This window comes from Pseudorca crassidens, chromosome 14 (assembly GCF_039906515.1).
Source record: "Pseudorca crassidens isolate mPseCra1 chromosome 14, mPseCra1.hap1, whole genome shotgun sequence".
Lineage (NCBI taxonomy): Eukaryota > Metazoa > Chordata > Mammalia > Artiodactyla > Delphinidae > Pseudorca > Pseudorca crassidens.
In genome coordinates, this window is record NC_090309.1 from 14,219,769 (window position 1) to 14,235,688 (window position 15,920).

General features: G+C 44.7%; 1 protein-coding gene across 7 annotated transcripts in view; it reads left to right on the plus strand.

Moving 5' to 3' along the window:
* Window positions 1–15,920, plus strand: part of REEP1 (receptor accessory protein 1) — a 111,156-nt gene that overhangs the window by 64,586 nt on the left and 30,650 nt on the right. For all 7 annotated transcript variants that reach the window (XM_067704462.1, XM_067704461.1, XM_067704463.1 and 4 more), the window contains exons 3-5: window positions 3,167–3,243; window positions 11,517–11,637; window positions 14,181–14,294. In XM_067704462.1, the coding sequence (XP_067560563.1) occupies window positions 3,167–3,243; window positions 11,517–11,637; window positions 14,181–14,294 (312 nt within the window). The remainder of the gene's footprint in view (window positions 1–3,166; window positions 3,244–11,516; window positions 11,638–14,180; window positions 14,295–15,920) is intronic.

Here is a 15,920-nt window from a genome sequence, read left to right on the forward strand (position 1 = left end):
GTCGATGTCCACGAAACAATTTGCTGGCATTTCAATTGGGATTACATTGAATGTATAGATCAAGTTGGGAAGAACTGACATTTTGATAATACTGAGTCTTCCTATCCATGAACATATAACATCTCTCCATTTATTTAAATCTTCTTTGATTTCTTTCATCGGAGTACTGTGGTTTTCCTCATACAGAGCTTTTGCATATTTTGTTAGGTATATTCCTAAGTAATTAAATTTTTTGTTGCTAATATAAATGGTATTTTTCTTTTAAATTTCAAGTTCCAGTTGTTCTTTGTTGGCATATAGGAAAGCAATTGGTTTTTATATTTTTTATATGATTATTTTATATATTAACCGTGTGTCCTCAAACCTTGCTATAATTGCTCATTATTCCAGGTTTTTTGGTTTTGTTTTTGTCAGTCCTTTTAGGTTTTCTATATAGACAGTCATGCCATCTGAAAAAAAAGACAGTTTTATGCCTTTCTTCACAGTCTGTATACTTTTTATTTCATTTCTTGTCTTATTGCATTAGCTAGGACTCCCAGTATGATAGTGAATAGGAGTGTTAAGAGGGGACCTCTTTATCTTGTTTCTGATCTTAGTGGGAAAGCATCTAATTTCACACCATTAAGTGTGATGTTAGCTGTAGTGTTTTTTGTAGATGTTCTTTGTCAAGTTGAAGAGGTTCCCCTCTATTCCTTTGCTGAGAGTTTTTATCATAAATGGGTATTGGATTTATTAATTATTGATTCATTTTCTAAAAGATATGGGCCCTTGGCACATTTTAAGTTGGGTTTTGTCTTTTTATTATTGAGTTGTATGAGTTCTTTATTATTTGGATACAAATACCATATCAGATATTGATTTGCAAATATTTTTTTCCCATTTTGTGGGTTGTCTTTTCACTTTCTTGATGGTATCCTTTGAAGTACAAAAGTTTTAAATTTTGACAAAGTCTAATTTGTCTATTTTCTTCCTTCATTGCTTGTGTTTTTGATGTCACATCTAAGAAAACATTGTTTAATCCAAGGTCACAAAAATTTACTCCTGTGTTTTCTTGTAAGAGTTTTTACATTTAGGTCTGTAATCCATTTTAAGTTCATTTTTTGTATATGGTGTGAGGTAGAAGTCCATCTTCATTCTTTCACATGTGAATATCTAGTTGTCTTAACACACATTTATACTTTTTAAAGTCTTTGCTAATTATAAAATCTAGGTCAAATATGGATCTGTTTCTATTGACCAGTTTTTCTCTTAACCATGGAGTATGTTTTCCTGTTTCTTCATATATATAGCTTTTCTTGTTTATTGGACTGTTATGTATAATACATCATAGGAACTCTAGACCTGCATTGCCTTCTTGTGAAGAACGTTAATTTTTGTTCTCACAGGCAGTTAAATTCTGACAGATCATCTTGACCTTGTGGCAGCTAGGTTTTACGTTTTATTGGGGCAGGTGTATTTCAGTTTTGCTCTTAGTCCTAGAGCTAATCTCTTAGTCCTAGAGCATAATTTTTATTCCTAAGGTATGGCCTTTTAGGTGTTTCACTGGAAATTCCCAAATGTTTACCAAGCTCCTCTAATTTGGCAGAACTTGAACTCCAAGCTCTATTTCTCCTCCAGTGGGCAGAAACTGAATCTCTGTTCAACTCTCAGTTTTCCAGCTGTATTTTACTCAGTCACCTTGGAATATTACCTGATTCTGTGCAATTCAGGAGCCAGCCAAGAAATTGAAAGGAATTTATATGTGGATTTGGGGGCCTACACCCTTATGGCTTCCCTCTTACTGGGGATTTTTCCTTTTCAGTTTCCAGCATCATTGGCAGTCTCAAACTCTATTTTCCACTTCCTCAGGCAAATAAGACTATGGATTTCTTCTGGAGTTCTATCTGCCCCATGATTTGCCAGCTAGGGAGTTTCCTTAACTACATCAACATGGATTTACTCTGGTGTGGTCCCCTTATTTCAAGAGTTGGATCCTTTCCAGTTTCTGCCAGCTTTTGATAGCTTTTCTAGCCTTCAAACAGTTGTTTTAACACATTTTGTTCAGGGAATTCCCTGGCGACCCAGTGGTTAGGACTCTGCGCTTTCACTGCTGAGGGTGCGGGTTCGACCCCTGGTCGGGAAAGTAAGATCCTATAAGCCATGTGGCGCGGCACGGCAGGCAATCAATCAGTCAATCAATCAATAAAATAAAATATTTTGTTCAGAGTTTATTATCGTTATTGGCAAGAGGATTAGACCAATACAAACTACCCCACCATTTCCGAAAGCGAGAAGGAGCAGACTAAGGAATTTGGACTTTATGCTGCAGGCTAGAAGATTTTAAATGGAGGATTAATAGGTTGAGTTCATGCTTTGGGGGAGATTAGTATGGGGATAGTTTGTAGACTGGATTGGTGAGGGGAAAGCCAAGAGACAGGGAAGCAGTCAGGAGACCCCTGCAGTAGTTCAGGAGAGAGGGGACCAAGGCCTCAATTGGGAAAGAGAGACAGTAGAAATGGAAAAGTATGGTCACATGTGGGAGATTAAAAGAAAAGATCCAGTTTCTGGGAGGGACTGTGGGGATTTCCCACATGGAAGGGTTTTTTTCTTTGTTTTTGTTTTTGTTTTTTTGCCACACCATGGCATGCGGGATCTTAGTTCCCCGACTAGGGATTGAACCCACGCCCCCTGCAGTGGAAGCATGGAGTCCTAACCACTGGACCGCCAGGGAAGTCCCTGGAAGGGTTTTTTAAATGACCAGTGAGGATTACCATCATTCCATATCAGAGAGTCTGGCCAGGTTAAAGTTTATTCCAGGGTGTGTCTCTGTGGAGGATTGAAAACTTTATTCACCTGGTGTTTTAGTCCTGGGCAAATGAGCTGACTGAAACCTGAGTCACTGCTGGTCTTCAGGTCTCCCTGGCTCACCCGAGGGCTATTGAAGGCCACCTAAAGTCTACTTAGAGCTTGAGCCCGGGTCAGTTGTGGAAACAGCCTGTTTGCCCCCAGCCCCAAGGTCTGGAGTAGAACTGGACCAACCTGGGGAAAGATAGGAAAAGGGGTTACCAGTGCAGGCCACTCTGCCTGGACACGTCTCAGCATCCACTGTCGGGGCCTGTTCTCTTCAAGTTGGAAGCCATTCATCCTTGACCTTTTCTGCTAGCTTTGTTGCTTTCTCCTTCAACAGGTCAAATGGATGATGTACTGGATTATATTTGCACTTTTCACCACAGCAGAGACATTCACCGACATCTTCCTTTGTTGGTAAGTACTGTAGGAATTGGGACTTTTCCAGGAAAGATGTTGCCAAGTGTCAGGGAGAGGTGGGAAGGTCTGAAAGCAGTCTCAAACCTTATTAGCACAGAGAAGCAGGTGCAGGAATACTAACTGGAACATTTCAAATCAATTAGTCTGTAAAATTGTTCTTCAAGTAAATATTTATTGAATGACCATGTAAGAGCAGGTATTGTTCTGACGGTGATATAATGATGGGCAAGATAAACACAATTCCTCAATTAATGGAGCTGGTAAAGAAGCATTCTTATGTTAAAAAAAAATAAAAAGGAGAAAAACAGTACAAAAAAGTGTGCAATAAAACTAAGTTTCTCTCATAAAACTAAGTTTCTCCCCTACACCATTCACTCTCACCGTTACTGCTTTTCACAATTGTATATACTTTTAAAATATGTATGCGTGTGTATACGTACACACATATACACATACTTTTCCTTTTTTAAAAAACAATAGTACTGTAGTATACCTAACAGTTCTCACTTCGTTTCTTAAATTTATTTTTGAAATACTTTGACGTAAGCATAAATAGATCTACCTACTTTTTTAAAGGCCACATAGAATTTCATGGTATAGATGGATCATAATTTATTTAATCAGTCCCCTTTCGAGAGAGCTTTTTCTCTCTCATAAACAATGCAGCTATTACAGCAATGGACCAAGTGAAAATCATAAGCTAGGTGTTTGTATTCACATATTGTGTCTTAGCTGAAAGAGGCTGTGAATAATATACAGTATCCTGTTTGTATCTAAAGGGTCTGAGTTTGTGCACATGTGAATGTGTACTAAAAATAGTGTGGAAAATACTTGTCTGTTAGCAAAGGTTATTTCCGCAACTTGGGATCATGGGGTCAGTTTCACATTTGCTGTGTTGTGTGAATGTTTTACCATGATCAGGTTTCATCAGGGAAGATAATAAAGATATATCCATTTTGGGAAAAAAAAAAGTTCTTACCCCAGAAAGGATTAGCCTGGACTTACCCTCTGGGATGTCCTAGATCAAAGACATCCACTTCTCTGAACACCACTTCACTGAATCCTGTCTTGGGTCAGTGGCCTTAATGACCTCAGTGTGTAGTTTTTCCCCTGAAGGAGCCTGGCTTTCATCTCTACTGGGAGAGATAGATGTCTCAGCTCTTATGGCCTTAAGCTGGAAGGAAGGAATCTGGATTACCTAATTCAATATGCTTGTGCCACTCTGCCCTGTCCTGTGCCCAGATAAACAACAGACTGAAGACGGGGCTGAGTCTCCAGGGCTGGAGATGGAACTCTGCTGAGCCATTTTTTCATCTTCCCCAGACCCCAGAGGCTGGCACTAGGAGGTGGACCTCATTTTGTGCAGAGCTACAGTGGGGAGGTTCCTGTCTGTCCTGCAGAGATGAGAACAGGCCAGACCCAGTGAGGATTGTGTAGTCGATTAAAGAGCATGGCCAGCACTTCATGTCGTGCAGCCTTCTTAATGATGCCCTCCTTCTGTCTGGTGCCAGGTGGCCTCCTGCTGTCCTCCTGTCCCTTATCATGAGCAAAGCGGGGAGAGCGTTCGTCTCATGAGCTCTTTCCCGGGGGTTTCGGGCATTTCAGCCTTGCTGCTCTTGCCTGGGTGGAAATCCTGCCTGATGATGGATGTGCTGCTCCCTGGTAGCTGGAATATGTTTTACCCATGGCCCTGGAATTTTAGTCTCATGCCTAATAAGTGCTCAACAACTGTTTCTGGGATGGATTTGATTTTGATTTGGGGAGATGGATTACTTTCCTTTTTGTTAATTAAATTTTTGTTTATTTATTTATTTTTGGCTGCGTCGGGTCTTGGTTGTGGGATCTTCATTGCAGCACGTGGGATCTTTCACTGCGGCGTGTGAGCTTCTTCTATTTGTGGTGCGTGGGCTCAGTAGTTGTGGTGTGCGGGCTTAGTTGCCCCGCGGCATGTGGGATCTTAATTCCCCGACCAGGGATCGAAGCCACATCCCCTGCATTGGAAGGTGGATTCTTAACCACTGGACCACCAGGGAAGTCCCAGTGTATTACTTTTCTGTTGCTGCAGTAACAGATTACCACAAATTTAGCAGCTTAAAACAATACAAATTTATTATTTCACAGTTTCTGTGAGTTAGACGTCCAGGTAGAGTCAACTGAGAACTCTGCTGAGGGACTCACAAGGCCAAAACCAGGGTGTGGGTCAGCCTAGGCTCTTACCTGGAGTCTGGGGAGATTCCACTTCCAGCCTCATTCAGGTTGTTGGCAGAATTCAGTTCCTTGTGGCTGTAGGACTGAGGTCCCCATTTCCTTGACGTGTGCCACCCTGTCATCTTCAAACCAACAATGGCACGTCATCTCCATCTTCTTCTGTTACCAGCCAGAGAAAGAGCTCTGCATTTGCTTTTAAAGTCTCAGGTGATTAGATTAGACCCACCTCAGTAATCAAGTATAATCTCCCTATCTTAAAATCAGCTGAGGGCTTCCCTGGTGGCGCAGTGGTTGAGAGTCCGCCTGCCGATGCAGGGGACACGGGTTCGTGCCCCGGTCCGGGAGGATCCCACATGCCGCGGAGCGGCTGGGCCCGTGAGCCATGGCCGCTGAACCTGCGCGTCCGGAGCCTGTGCTCCGCAACGGGAGAGGCCACAACAGTGAGAGACCTGCGTACCGCCAAAAAAAAAAAAAAGCAGCTGAGTAATTACCCTAATTACATCTGTAGAATCCCTTTGCTACATAAGGTAACATATTTGTGGGTAACATGGGGAGGAAGGCCATAGGATCAAGGTCATGTGCTGCATGCCACAGGAAGGCATCTGATAACTAGGGTATTTGGAGCATGTGCACAGGTATGGGTAGAATCCCCCTCTCTTTCTGACCCATGTGGAGGCCTCATCTGGTCCCTCGTTAGTCCCTCTGAACTGGCGCTGTCCATGCAGTTTGTGGGTGGAAAGTGAGTGTCCCTTGCCTCTCTCCTGGCACCGTGGGCTCTGCTTCTGCAGGGAATGGTTCGTTGGGGCCCTTCCCTGCCTGCCTCAGCTCACAGCCTGGACATACCCTCAGTCTGCTTTCTCTTTTCCTGCCAACCTCCAGGTATTACAGATCATGGCCTCCTTCTGGGAGAGTCCTTCCTCTCCATCCTGCCTCTCGCCCTGGGAATGGACATGGGATAGACCCATCAGACACAGGGCCCCCTTTCCCTTCCAGTGAATGGACACCAACTCAGCTGCTCTAAGCTCTGTTTATAATTGAAAGGGGGGCGGGGTAGTCCTGCACCTTCTGGCTTCCTAGAAGCATCTTTAACTTTTGTTTACTTCCAGGCCTGGAGATCACCCCTCATGTGTATACTCTTCCCGTCACTCTTCACTCATCCCCATCCTGCTCTCTCCACCCCTCCACCAGGGCAGTTCCCTCTTCATTGGTAACTTTTAAAAACTTTCTGTGTTGATGAAAACAGCAATTGTGTATGGTCACAGAAGAGATAGGATGGGGGCTTCCCTGGTGGCGCAGTGGTTGACAGTCCGCCTGCCGATGCAGGGGACGTGGGTTCGTGCCGGGTCTGGGAGGATGCCACGTGCCGCGGAGCGGCTGGGCCCGTGAGCCATGGCCGCTGAGCCTGCGCGTCCGGAGCCTGTGCTCCGCGGCGGGAGAGGCCACAACGGTGAGAGGCCCGCGTACCGCAAAAAAAAAAAAAAAAGAGAGAGAGATAGGATGGTGGCTTTTTTCACAATTTGTATAAGTGATTTCATTTAATTTTTTAAAAACTATAAAATAATACATACACATGACAAAATAAAATTGAAACAATACACTAAAAAGTAAGTAGGTGCCTCTTCTTGTCCTCTATTCTTCTATGTTGGTGGCTTAAGGGCAGGATTCTTTTTTCCGCTGTAGTGTGTGTGTGTGTGTGTGTCTGTCTGTCTCTCTGTCTGTCTGGCCTCCCTCCGTCCACGCTCTTCCCTTCCTTTCCTGTCCTGGCTAAGATACACAGCCTTTACTCCAGGATATCTCGTTCCACAGTAGGGAGGTAGGGAGGTTTCCCACTTACGTTCTGTGGCGTGAGGCTTTAGGTTTCAGCAGGAGCTCTCAGCTTCTTTTGATACCACGGGGCAGCTGGCATCCCCAGGGACCTTCTCAGGTGGCCTGCAGGCCTTACCGACAGTCACTGGCAACTTAGACTAAAACTTGAGGCCCACTCAGTCCTAAGCTCATTTCCTCACTTGAATCTGCAAAGGGGAGAGGGCCCTCACCCACCAGAGAGTAATGTGTAGAGACTTCTGAGAGATTTGCTCTGGGTCTACCAAGGTTGAGCTGATGCCAGGTACATAGTAAGAATTACGAAGTGGATGTTTGTGGGCGGCGGATGGAGATATGGAGAGAAGCAAGGCTCTTGATCCTCACTAAGACATTGTTCCATATCACACTGCACATTATGGGGTCACCTGTTGGTTTCCGCTCTCCTGCTAGACGATGAACCCCTAAGGGCGAGGACATGCCTAACCTAGCTTTGGTTTCCCTGTACTGCTTAGCACAGACCTTTCACCTCATAGCTTTTCAATAGAATTTTCCCAACTGAATGAATCAATCAATAAGCTAGTTGTTATCTTTGAGTAGAAAGTGGGGCAGGAAAAAAGCTTGAGGAGAGAGATTGAAAGAAAACGTAGTGATTGCTAACAGTAGGAGGCAGTCTTGAGATTCGAGTTTTGCTACTAAGACTCTAAAGGAGGCTCCTTTTAACCAAAGTCCTGGAAAGGTGGAGAATTAGCAGGCTGTAACCTCTTCCTCTTTTCTTCTGTGGATATCCATGTCAGCTTTCTGCCCAAGGAACAAACCCATTCCACTGTGATTCTTCTATAACTAGTTGATTTTGCTTCAAAGGAAGCTCCATCCCCCAAGGTGGACAGGGGAATACAGAGGAGCCCTCTGTGTCCTGGTCCAGAGATGCCAGGGAGGGCGGTATCTTGGTGGTCTGAAGACCACCAAGTGAAGTCTGCTACCGCAATTGGTCATTGGAGATGCTTTGCCAGCCTGACAGGAGAAGATTTGGGAGGTGAAGCCAGAAGGTTAGGAGGCAGGAAGGTTTTCAAAGGCTGCGTCAGCATGGATGGGGCACACGGGAAAGATCCTGAAGAACAGGAGGCTCAGGAGCAGGCTGGCCAAAGAATAAAGGGTCTCTGGCAGCCCAGAAGGATTGCTCAGGATCTAACGTTCTCCCCCCCACACCCCCGTCCAGCCTGGGGCAGGCTCTTACGGTTGGTCCTACACCGTGAGGGTGTGACTGTGGGCCATCAGCCTCTTGTACCTGTGTTTGCACAGAAGTACAACCTCTAGCTGTAAATTAGATGCCCGCAGAAATTCCACTTCTGGGCGTTTTCCTAAAGGCACGTTAGCATCGGTACATAAAGCATGTTCCAGGAGATGCACTGCAGCCCTCTTGTAGTAGCCAAAGATTGTAACCTTTTGTAAATATCCATTCATGGGGGTCTGGGTAGATGCTCACGCCCCCATACACAGCCATGAAGAAGAGTGAATAATAAGAACCTGCCGTATAAAAAAATAAATGAAATGAAATTCAAAAAAAAAAAAAAAGAAGAGTGAGGCCTGGGGAATTCCCTGGCGGTCCAGTGGTTAGGACTCCGTGCTTTCACTACCAGGGCCCGGGTTCGATCCCTGGTTGGGGAACTAAGATCCCGCAAGCCACAGGGTGCAGCGAAAAAAAAAGAAATCCCCAAAGTGTACTGTTAATCGTGTGTGTGCAGCAGGGGGAAGCAAGGCGCAGGAGGGGGTGCAGAGAATGCCACTAGGTGAGCATGGGGGACACTACGGGAGTCATATGTACCCACACAATTGTGTATCTTAGCCCTGGTCCACTTGTGGAAGGACGCACAAGACACTGATGATGCGTATGCTTTTGGAAAAGCATCCAGGATGGGAAGGAGACTCTGCTATATACTCTTTTGGACTTCTAGAATTTTTTAAACTCTGTGCACGCATGACCTATTTTTTACAAAACCCGTCTTTTACGTAGTAAACAAAAGAGCAGCAGTGTGACAGGACCCCTGGGATTATCCGTGAATCTTGGGTTGATGCCTGAGCTTCGCAGGTTCCTTCGTCCCTTGGGGCTGACACATACTTGTTTTCCAGACCAAACTTCCTTCACTGTTCATCACCAGAGTGTTCAATTACGGGAGAATCACACCTCTGTTCCTTCAGCTCCTTCTCTTTTCTGGCTGTGAAACATTAAGCAATCTTGACATGAAAGTGTCCTTCAGGTGCTGAGGGAATATTCAGGAAGGGCCTGCCGGAAGCAGAAGGCAGTGAACTAGGATGAGGAAAGGAGGAGGGGGTGGGGCCGCTGATTGGAGTGACGTGAGAGTTAAAGGGCTCTGAAATGACCTGCTAGAAATTGCTCTTTGTTTTGGCTCTCTTATCAGGGGGGATGCCTGGGAGGGGTTTACTTTTCTGATTCCTCAGACTATCCCAGGTGTCACTTTCCCTCATCGCATCTGTTTTAATGGTACCCAGACTTTGTTTTCAGGTCTGGTAAGACATGCAGTCACAGAAATGACTATCATGAAGGAATAAGTTCATTATATTCACAGATCCCTAGAGGTACAGCCCGCTGCGCAGAGCCACATGGGGAAGCACGGGGCTGATCAGGAAGCAGAGGCAGGAAGTGTGGGCAAGAGACTGTATTGTGGTTTCCATGGGAGAGGCAGTCTCTCCAGAGTCAGCGAGGTCCCAAGATGTCAAAGCATCAGAGGACAGAAAATTTTAAAATATGGTTAATACACATCCGGCCTGCCAAGTATGGTTGCACAGGTTGTTCGTAGCACAAGATATCTGGCCAAGGAGGCGAGCGGAGCTGAAATTCGGATGAAGCCCTGTTTGCAAGCCATGTGCTCCCAGGACTGCATCCAGCTGAAGGACTTGGCTTTTTCTCACACGTGCAGAGACACCACGTGGGTCAGCAGAGGCCCGTGATGGCACTCGTCTCAGGTTGCTATTCTATATTAATCGTGATGATTTGAGCAATCTCTGTTTCCTTGACTGGACTACCAGTTCCAAGGACACCAGAACCTTGTCTATGTTTCCCGCTAGACTGGAAGCTCCAAGAGAGCAGGGGTCAGGTCTTCTTTGCTTCCCACTGTCTCCTTGGTGCTCAGCACCGGCTGCCACATATGGGTGCTGGGTGGGTGTTTATGGGATGCATAAACACACGGCACACAGGACTTTAAACTTCAGTATCGTATGTTATCTGTACCCTGAACTCTTCTTTCTTTCGGCACCAAAAAGATCCAGACCTTTTTGCCTGCTGTTGGTTTTTTTAATTAAATTTAATTTTTTAAATTGAAGTAGAGTTGATTTACAATGATGTGTTTGTTTCAGGTGTAAGCAAAGTGATTCAGTTATATATTTTTTTCAGATTCTTTTCTCTAATGGGTTATTACAAAATGTTAAGTATAGTTCCCTGTGTTATACAATAGGTCATTGTTGGTATCTATTTTATATATAGTAGTGTGTATATGTTAACACCAAACTCCTAATTGATGCCTCCCCTCCTCCCCACCAGCCTGCTGTTGGTTTGAATAGGGTGAGTAGCATCCTCTTTCCTGGCAAGCATCGGGCTCCCGTCCCTGCCTTTTTGGGGGACTAAGAAGATAGCCGAGGAGGGGAGGCTTTACTCTCAGTCTGGCGATTCTTTGTCAGCTCCGCCCTACGGTAAATCCTGTGTCTGTGCCTTTGTGGCCTCCAGTGAAGAGTGAATGACCGGGAAATTGGGCACGGCTGGTTGTGGCATCTGGGCCTACAGGAACCCCGGCTCCAACCGAAATGAGCAGAGCTCGGACGGAAGCTCCAGCTGTTGTCAAGCACGGTCATAGGGTGATTGCTGGAGAGACCCCAGCTCCCTGGCTTGCTTGACAAGGAAAGAAAACACGAACCGGCTTTGGGAATTCCCTGGTGGTCCAGTAGGTTAGGACTCAGTGCTTTCTTTGTTGAGGGTCCAGGTTCAATCCCTGGTTGGGGAACTAAGATCCCACAAGCTGAGCCGTATGGCCAAAGAGGAAAAAAAAAAAAATGAACTGGCTTCCAAGAGGCCTTGGGCTTGTGCCTTGGATGTGCTTGTGTGTGCATACACTTTCATGGGAATCTGGGGGCCAGGCGGCCGTGTGCAGGCAGGAGAGGTGTCTGTGCCCCCCGGTCTCATGTTTCAAAGACTCAGGGCGGAGTTGCTGAGAACCTAATGGAATGTGTATTTTCTCATCTCTCTCCAGGTTTCCATTCTATTATGAACTAAAAATAGCATTTGTAGCCTGGCTGCTGTCTCCCTACACAAAAGGCTCCAGCCTCCTCTATAGGAAGTTTGTACATCCCACGCTGTCCTCAAAAGAAAAGGTAATTTATGTTGCTCTGCCTGCACTCCTTCCAGCGAGTGAAAAAATTTTAAAAAGTGATTAAAAAAAAAAAGGCAGGTTGTTTTATTGCAGGAGGCTCTTAATTGACTCTTATTTCCCCCCTCCAACATTCGTTCCTTCTAATCTTTCTTTTTTAAGTCTATTTTTATGACCTGTTTAGAAATAGTGGTGAAATTCTCCAGAGGATGTTATTCATCATTATTTATTGTAAAACATTTCCATACATTGAAACAAAAAGCAGAAGAGATTCGCTCATAATTCAACTCCCCAAACTGAATTTCCTTCCTTTCATCAGGCTCAGCCCCTATCCTTTTGCAGATAGGATTTTTACATAGACTATTAAAATACTTTAAAAACTTAACATAAACAGGAACGTTGAAGCCTAGAGAGATTAAATGATTTGAACTTGTACCCAGATAGCTACTAACAGAGACTGGAATATAATACACTTCTAGTATGTTTGCTTTATTGTTCAATGATAAAATGTATGCTACCAATGAAATACCTGCTTTACTTTAGTAATTATCTTTAGTACTTTAGTAATTACTTTAGTAATTACTTTAGTAATTATCAGTCAATAAGTATTAATGAGAATAGTCATAATAATTTGTTTCACGCTATTTATCATTTGTGTTTGTTTCGCTTCAAAGTACTTCACATACATCCTTGAAATGAAAATGCAGGTGTGTCTATTGTCAGAGATGGAAAAAATAAGATAGGGAGAGATTGCAGGAAGGGGTCAACAATAACTAAGGATTCAAGGGGGAATTACAACTTACACCTCTTGAAAAGAAATTTAAGCTACTTATAAGATAATGTCACTGTCTATAAAATTATTTTTTGTTTAACATCTCCACTGAACCTAATCTGCCGGATTTGCTTTCAATGGATTATGCCATTGTTTTCTTAAGATTTCATACAGTAATAGATGCTGAGACCACTAAAATAAACAGGACCTCTGTCTTATTAATTTGTTTGGTAGCTCCTTTTTTAAGTTCAATCCAGTCTGTGAAACGTTTCTTTAAAATAAAATTTTAAGCGTACATTAAAAAAAAAAAAGCCACTCCAAACCAAGAGGCAATAACAAAAACGCTGAGCAGATGCAGTATTTATCTTCTGAGATCTTAGACATGACGGCATAGCATCCTTTCTCACTTGGTCTTCCTAGTGACCCACGACAGTCACCACACATGGTATATAGTTCCTTCTGTTGACTTCTTATCTTAGAATAAATTCTCAGGACTGGGATTACTGGGTCCAAAATTGTATAACTCATTAATGATATTATATGACTTTCTAAACTGATTGTGTGGTAGGATCCTACAGCATGAATTAGGAGCACTGTTGGTGGCTTGATATATTCATTTCTATTGCTTCTGAAAGTTGGCTACTTTGGACTTCCAGGGGAAGCCTTTGAGTATATCGGTTGGATGAGCAGGCTACTGTAGACGTTTCTGAGAATCCGTTTAGGAACTAGGACACACTTCCCGTCTCAGAGGGTGGATTTTGAGGAACGGTAATCCCTGTCTCGACCTGGTTATCAAATCTCTATTCTTCCTGCTTCCCTTTCTCCAAACGCTGGACTTACCCTGAAGCTGCCAGTGTAATTTCCATGGAAATGAAGGGGACTGACTCTTAAGAGCTGCCAGGAATCACTTCTGGAGTCGGCCAGGGGTCGCAATGGAGACTTAGTGTGGTGACTTCTTGAAGGAGCTTAAACAAGGACAAGGCAGGGGGTTGACTGCCCGCCTGCATACCCCAAAGTCAAGGAAGTGCACCGATGTGCTGAACTTCAAATGAAACGGAGACCAAGTGTCATTGACTGAACTCTGCAATGAGCTCCTGTGATTCCAAAATCACTGTTTTCTTCAAACAGTGACAACAACCACCCAAACCAAACAAACAAAAAGAACGAGCCAACGTTGATTCAAATTTGAACTAAACCAATATCTTACTTGGTCTCGGTCCCTGAAGTAGATGTCAATCCTCTTTCCCACCTCACCTTTACCTTGTGGTATGATGCTGGATGACTTCTAATTTATGCTTTTATTTTTTTATCTGTACAATGATCTTCTCTATCAACAAAAATAACACCTATTTCTTTCTATGTCCTAATCCCTCCCATCGATATATACACGGGGAGGGATATGGATATCGTATGAAATAGCTGTGGAATAACAGAATTTCAGAGCTGCCGGGGCCTGACCTCCTTGAGATAAGGAAGATGACAATGGTTCTTGGTTATTGAAACCAGCCACTGTGTCAGGTGCTTTCCTGGAATGATCGCATGTAATCCTCACCTTGCTCCACAAGTTAGGTGCTACCAGGGTCCTCATTTTTCAGAAGACAGAACCGTGAATAGAGGCTAAGTACTTGCCCAGGTCTGACAGCCAGTTAGTGGCAATGCCAGAGAGAATGAGTGGTTGGGCACAAGCCCCCAAGCTCAGCGCTCAGGAGAAGGGAGAAAGAACAGAGATTTACTTGAGCTTTCCAACTCAGTGTGCCTCTGTTTTCCTTTGACAGGAAATCGATGATTGCCTGGTCCAAGCAAAAGACCGAAGTTATGATGCCCTCGTGCACTTTGGGAAGCGAGGCTTGAACGTGGCGGCCACGGCGGCGGTGATGGCTGCTTCCAAGGTACCATGTTGGGACCTGACCACCATGGCTGTAACTTGCCCAGAGACAGGCTAAGGACCGATCAGGTTCCTCATCCTTTTTGGGGTCCCATTGAAAATCTGAGGGGAAAAAGGGTGAATCTTGCCCCCAGAAAACTGCACACCCCCACACACAAATGATTTATGCAATATTGAGGGGTTCCCCGAGCTCCTGAAGCTCATCTGTGGGTCTCAAGGACCTCTAAAGTACTTGGAGTGAAATCCTTGGACGCAGAGAAGAGAGAAGGGGAGGAGAGGGAGCTCTTCTCTGCAATTTCCTAGGGTGCACTGGGAGAGTCACCTAAATAGACAGGTGCAGAGACTTATTACCTGAGTGAGTGGGTGCACTCCATGCTCACGTGGCCCCACAGATCCAGGGGAAGGAACCCAGGGTCCTAGAATAAGTTGAGTGGTTCAAACGTGGAGGACAATGATATGTGTAGCAGCAGTAACTAGAGGTAGAGGAGGTTTGAAATAAATACTGGTCTTGTGGGATATTGTGATATAAGCAATTACTTCCTTCTTTTTTCCACCCAGCCCTGTTCAAAGGCCCTCTGTGTTCCTTCCCAGCTTCCTCTCCCATTACATTCTCCTTGTCGCTTTGTCAGTTTCTCGTTATGTGCTCAGCCCTGAAAAATTAAATTGGTAGATGTTTACTCTCAGAGCAAATTCAGCATATTGCCCTAGTGTTTCCTGGTGACAACACCTTCCTCCAAATCCAAAGGTAGAGTAGGGGTCTACAGTTGGCTGAGGGTGGAGGAAAGGCAGTTATGCTTATGTCTGGAGAGATAGAATGGTTGGGAGGTGAGCTGTATTAGCAAAGGGAAGCTATGAATCCTGGGTGGCCATGTGAGGGTTTGGGGGAAAGAGAGGGTAGAGCTGTGAAAGTGTTTGGAAGAGGACAATTAATACAGATCTTCGTGCTCCACGGGCTCCCAGTGGATGGTGGGATGGAGGGTGTTGATAGCCAGTTGGGTCAGGGAACTGAGCTGGGTTTTCTGGGCCCTGAACCAAGGAGAGGCACTTTAGGAGCATTTCTGGGAGGAAAACTTAGCACACAGGGCTGGGAGTTTGAAAAGCACCTTCCACATAAAGTCAAGGAGTTCTGCAGACAAAGGCTGGCGGGGAGACAGGAGAACCAAAGGGGAGTGATTCCTATTTCAGAGAAGGACCAGGTGCTTCTGTAACACAGAACCATAGTGAAGTGTTCCGCTGGTACCTGGAGGGTCCCTGTCCACCTTAGGTACAAGAGTAGCTGGCAAAGTGATGAATCCCAATGAGTATCATCGGAGGGGAAGTTCCGCTTTGGTATCTGGAGATGTATCAGGATTTACAAAGAGCAGTGAATTCTAAGATCCTTCTGTTTGAGATGCAATCGTTTTAGGCTTTTGTGTTTAAGCTGACAGAAAAGAGAACTCAGAATTGCTAAATTCTGAATTCATCAGGCTAACTTTGCCACATAAAGCTACAGAGGCCTCCCAGGCCCTCTCCCCACCCCATCTTTGCTTCTGCACCTGAAGGAATATAGGTTACTGCTCTGTTCTCTGCTCAGTTGTAGAGCATCAGTGTGGTATATTTATCAGGGTGGCTCAGTACCGGTCACCAGGCC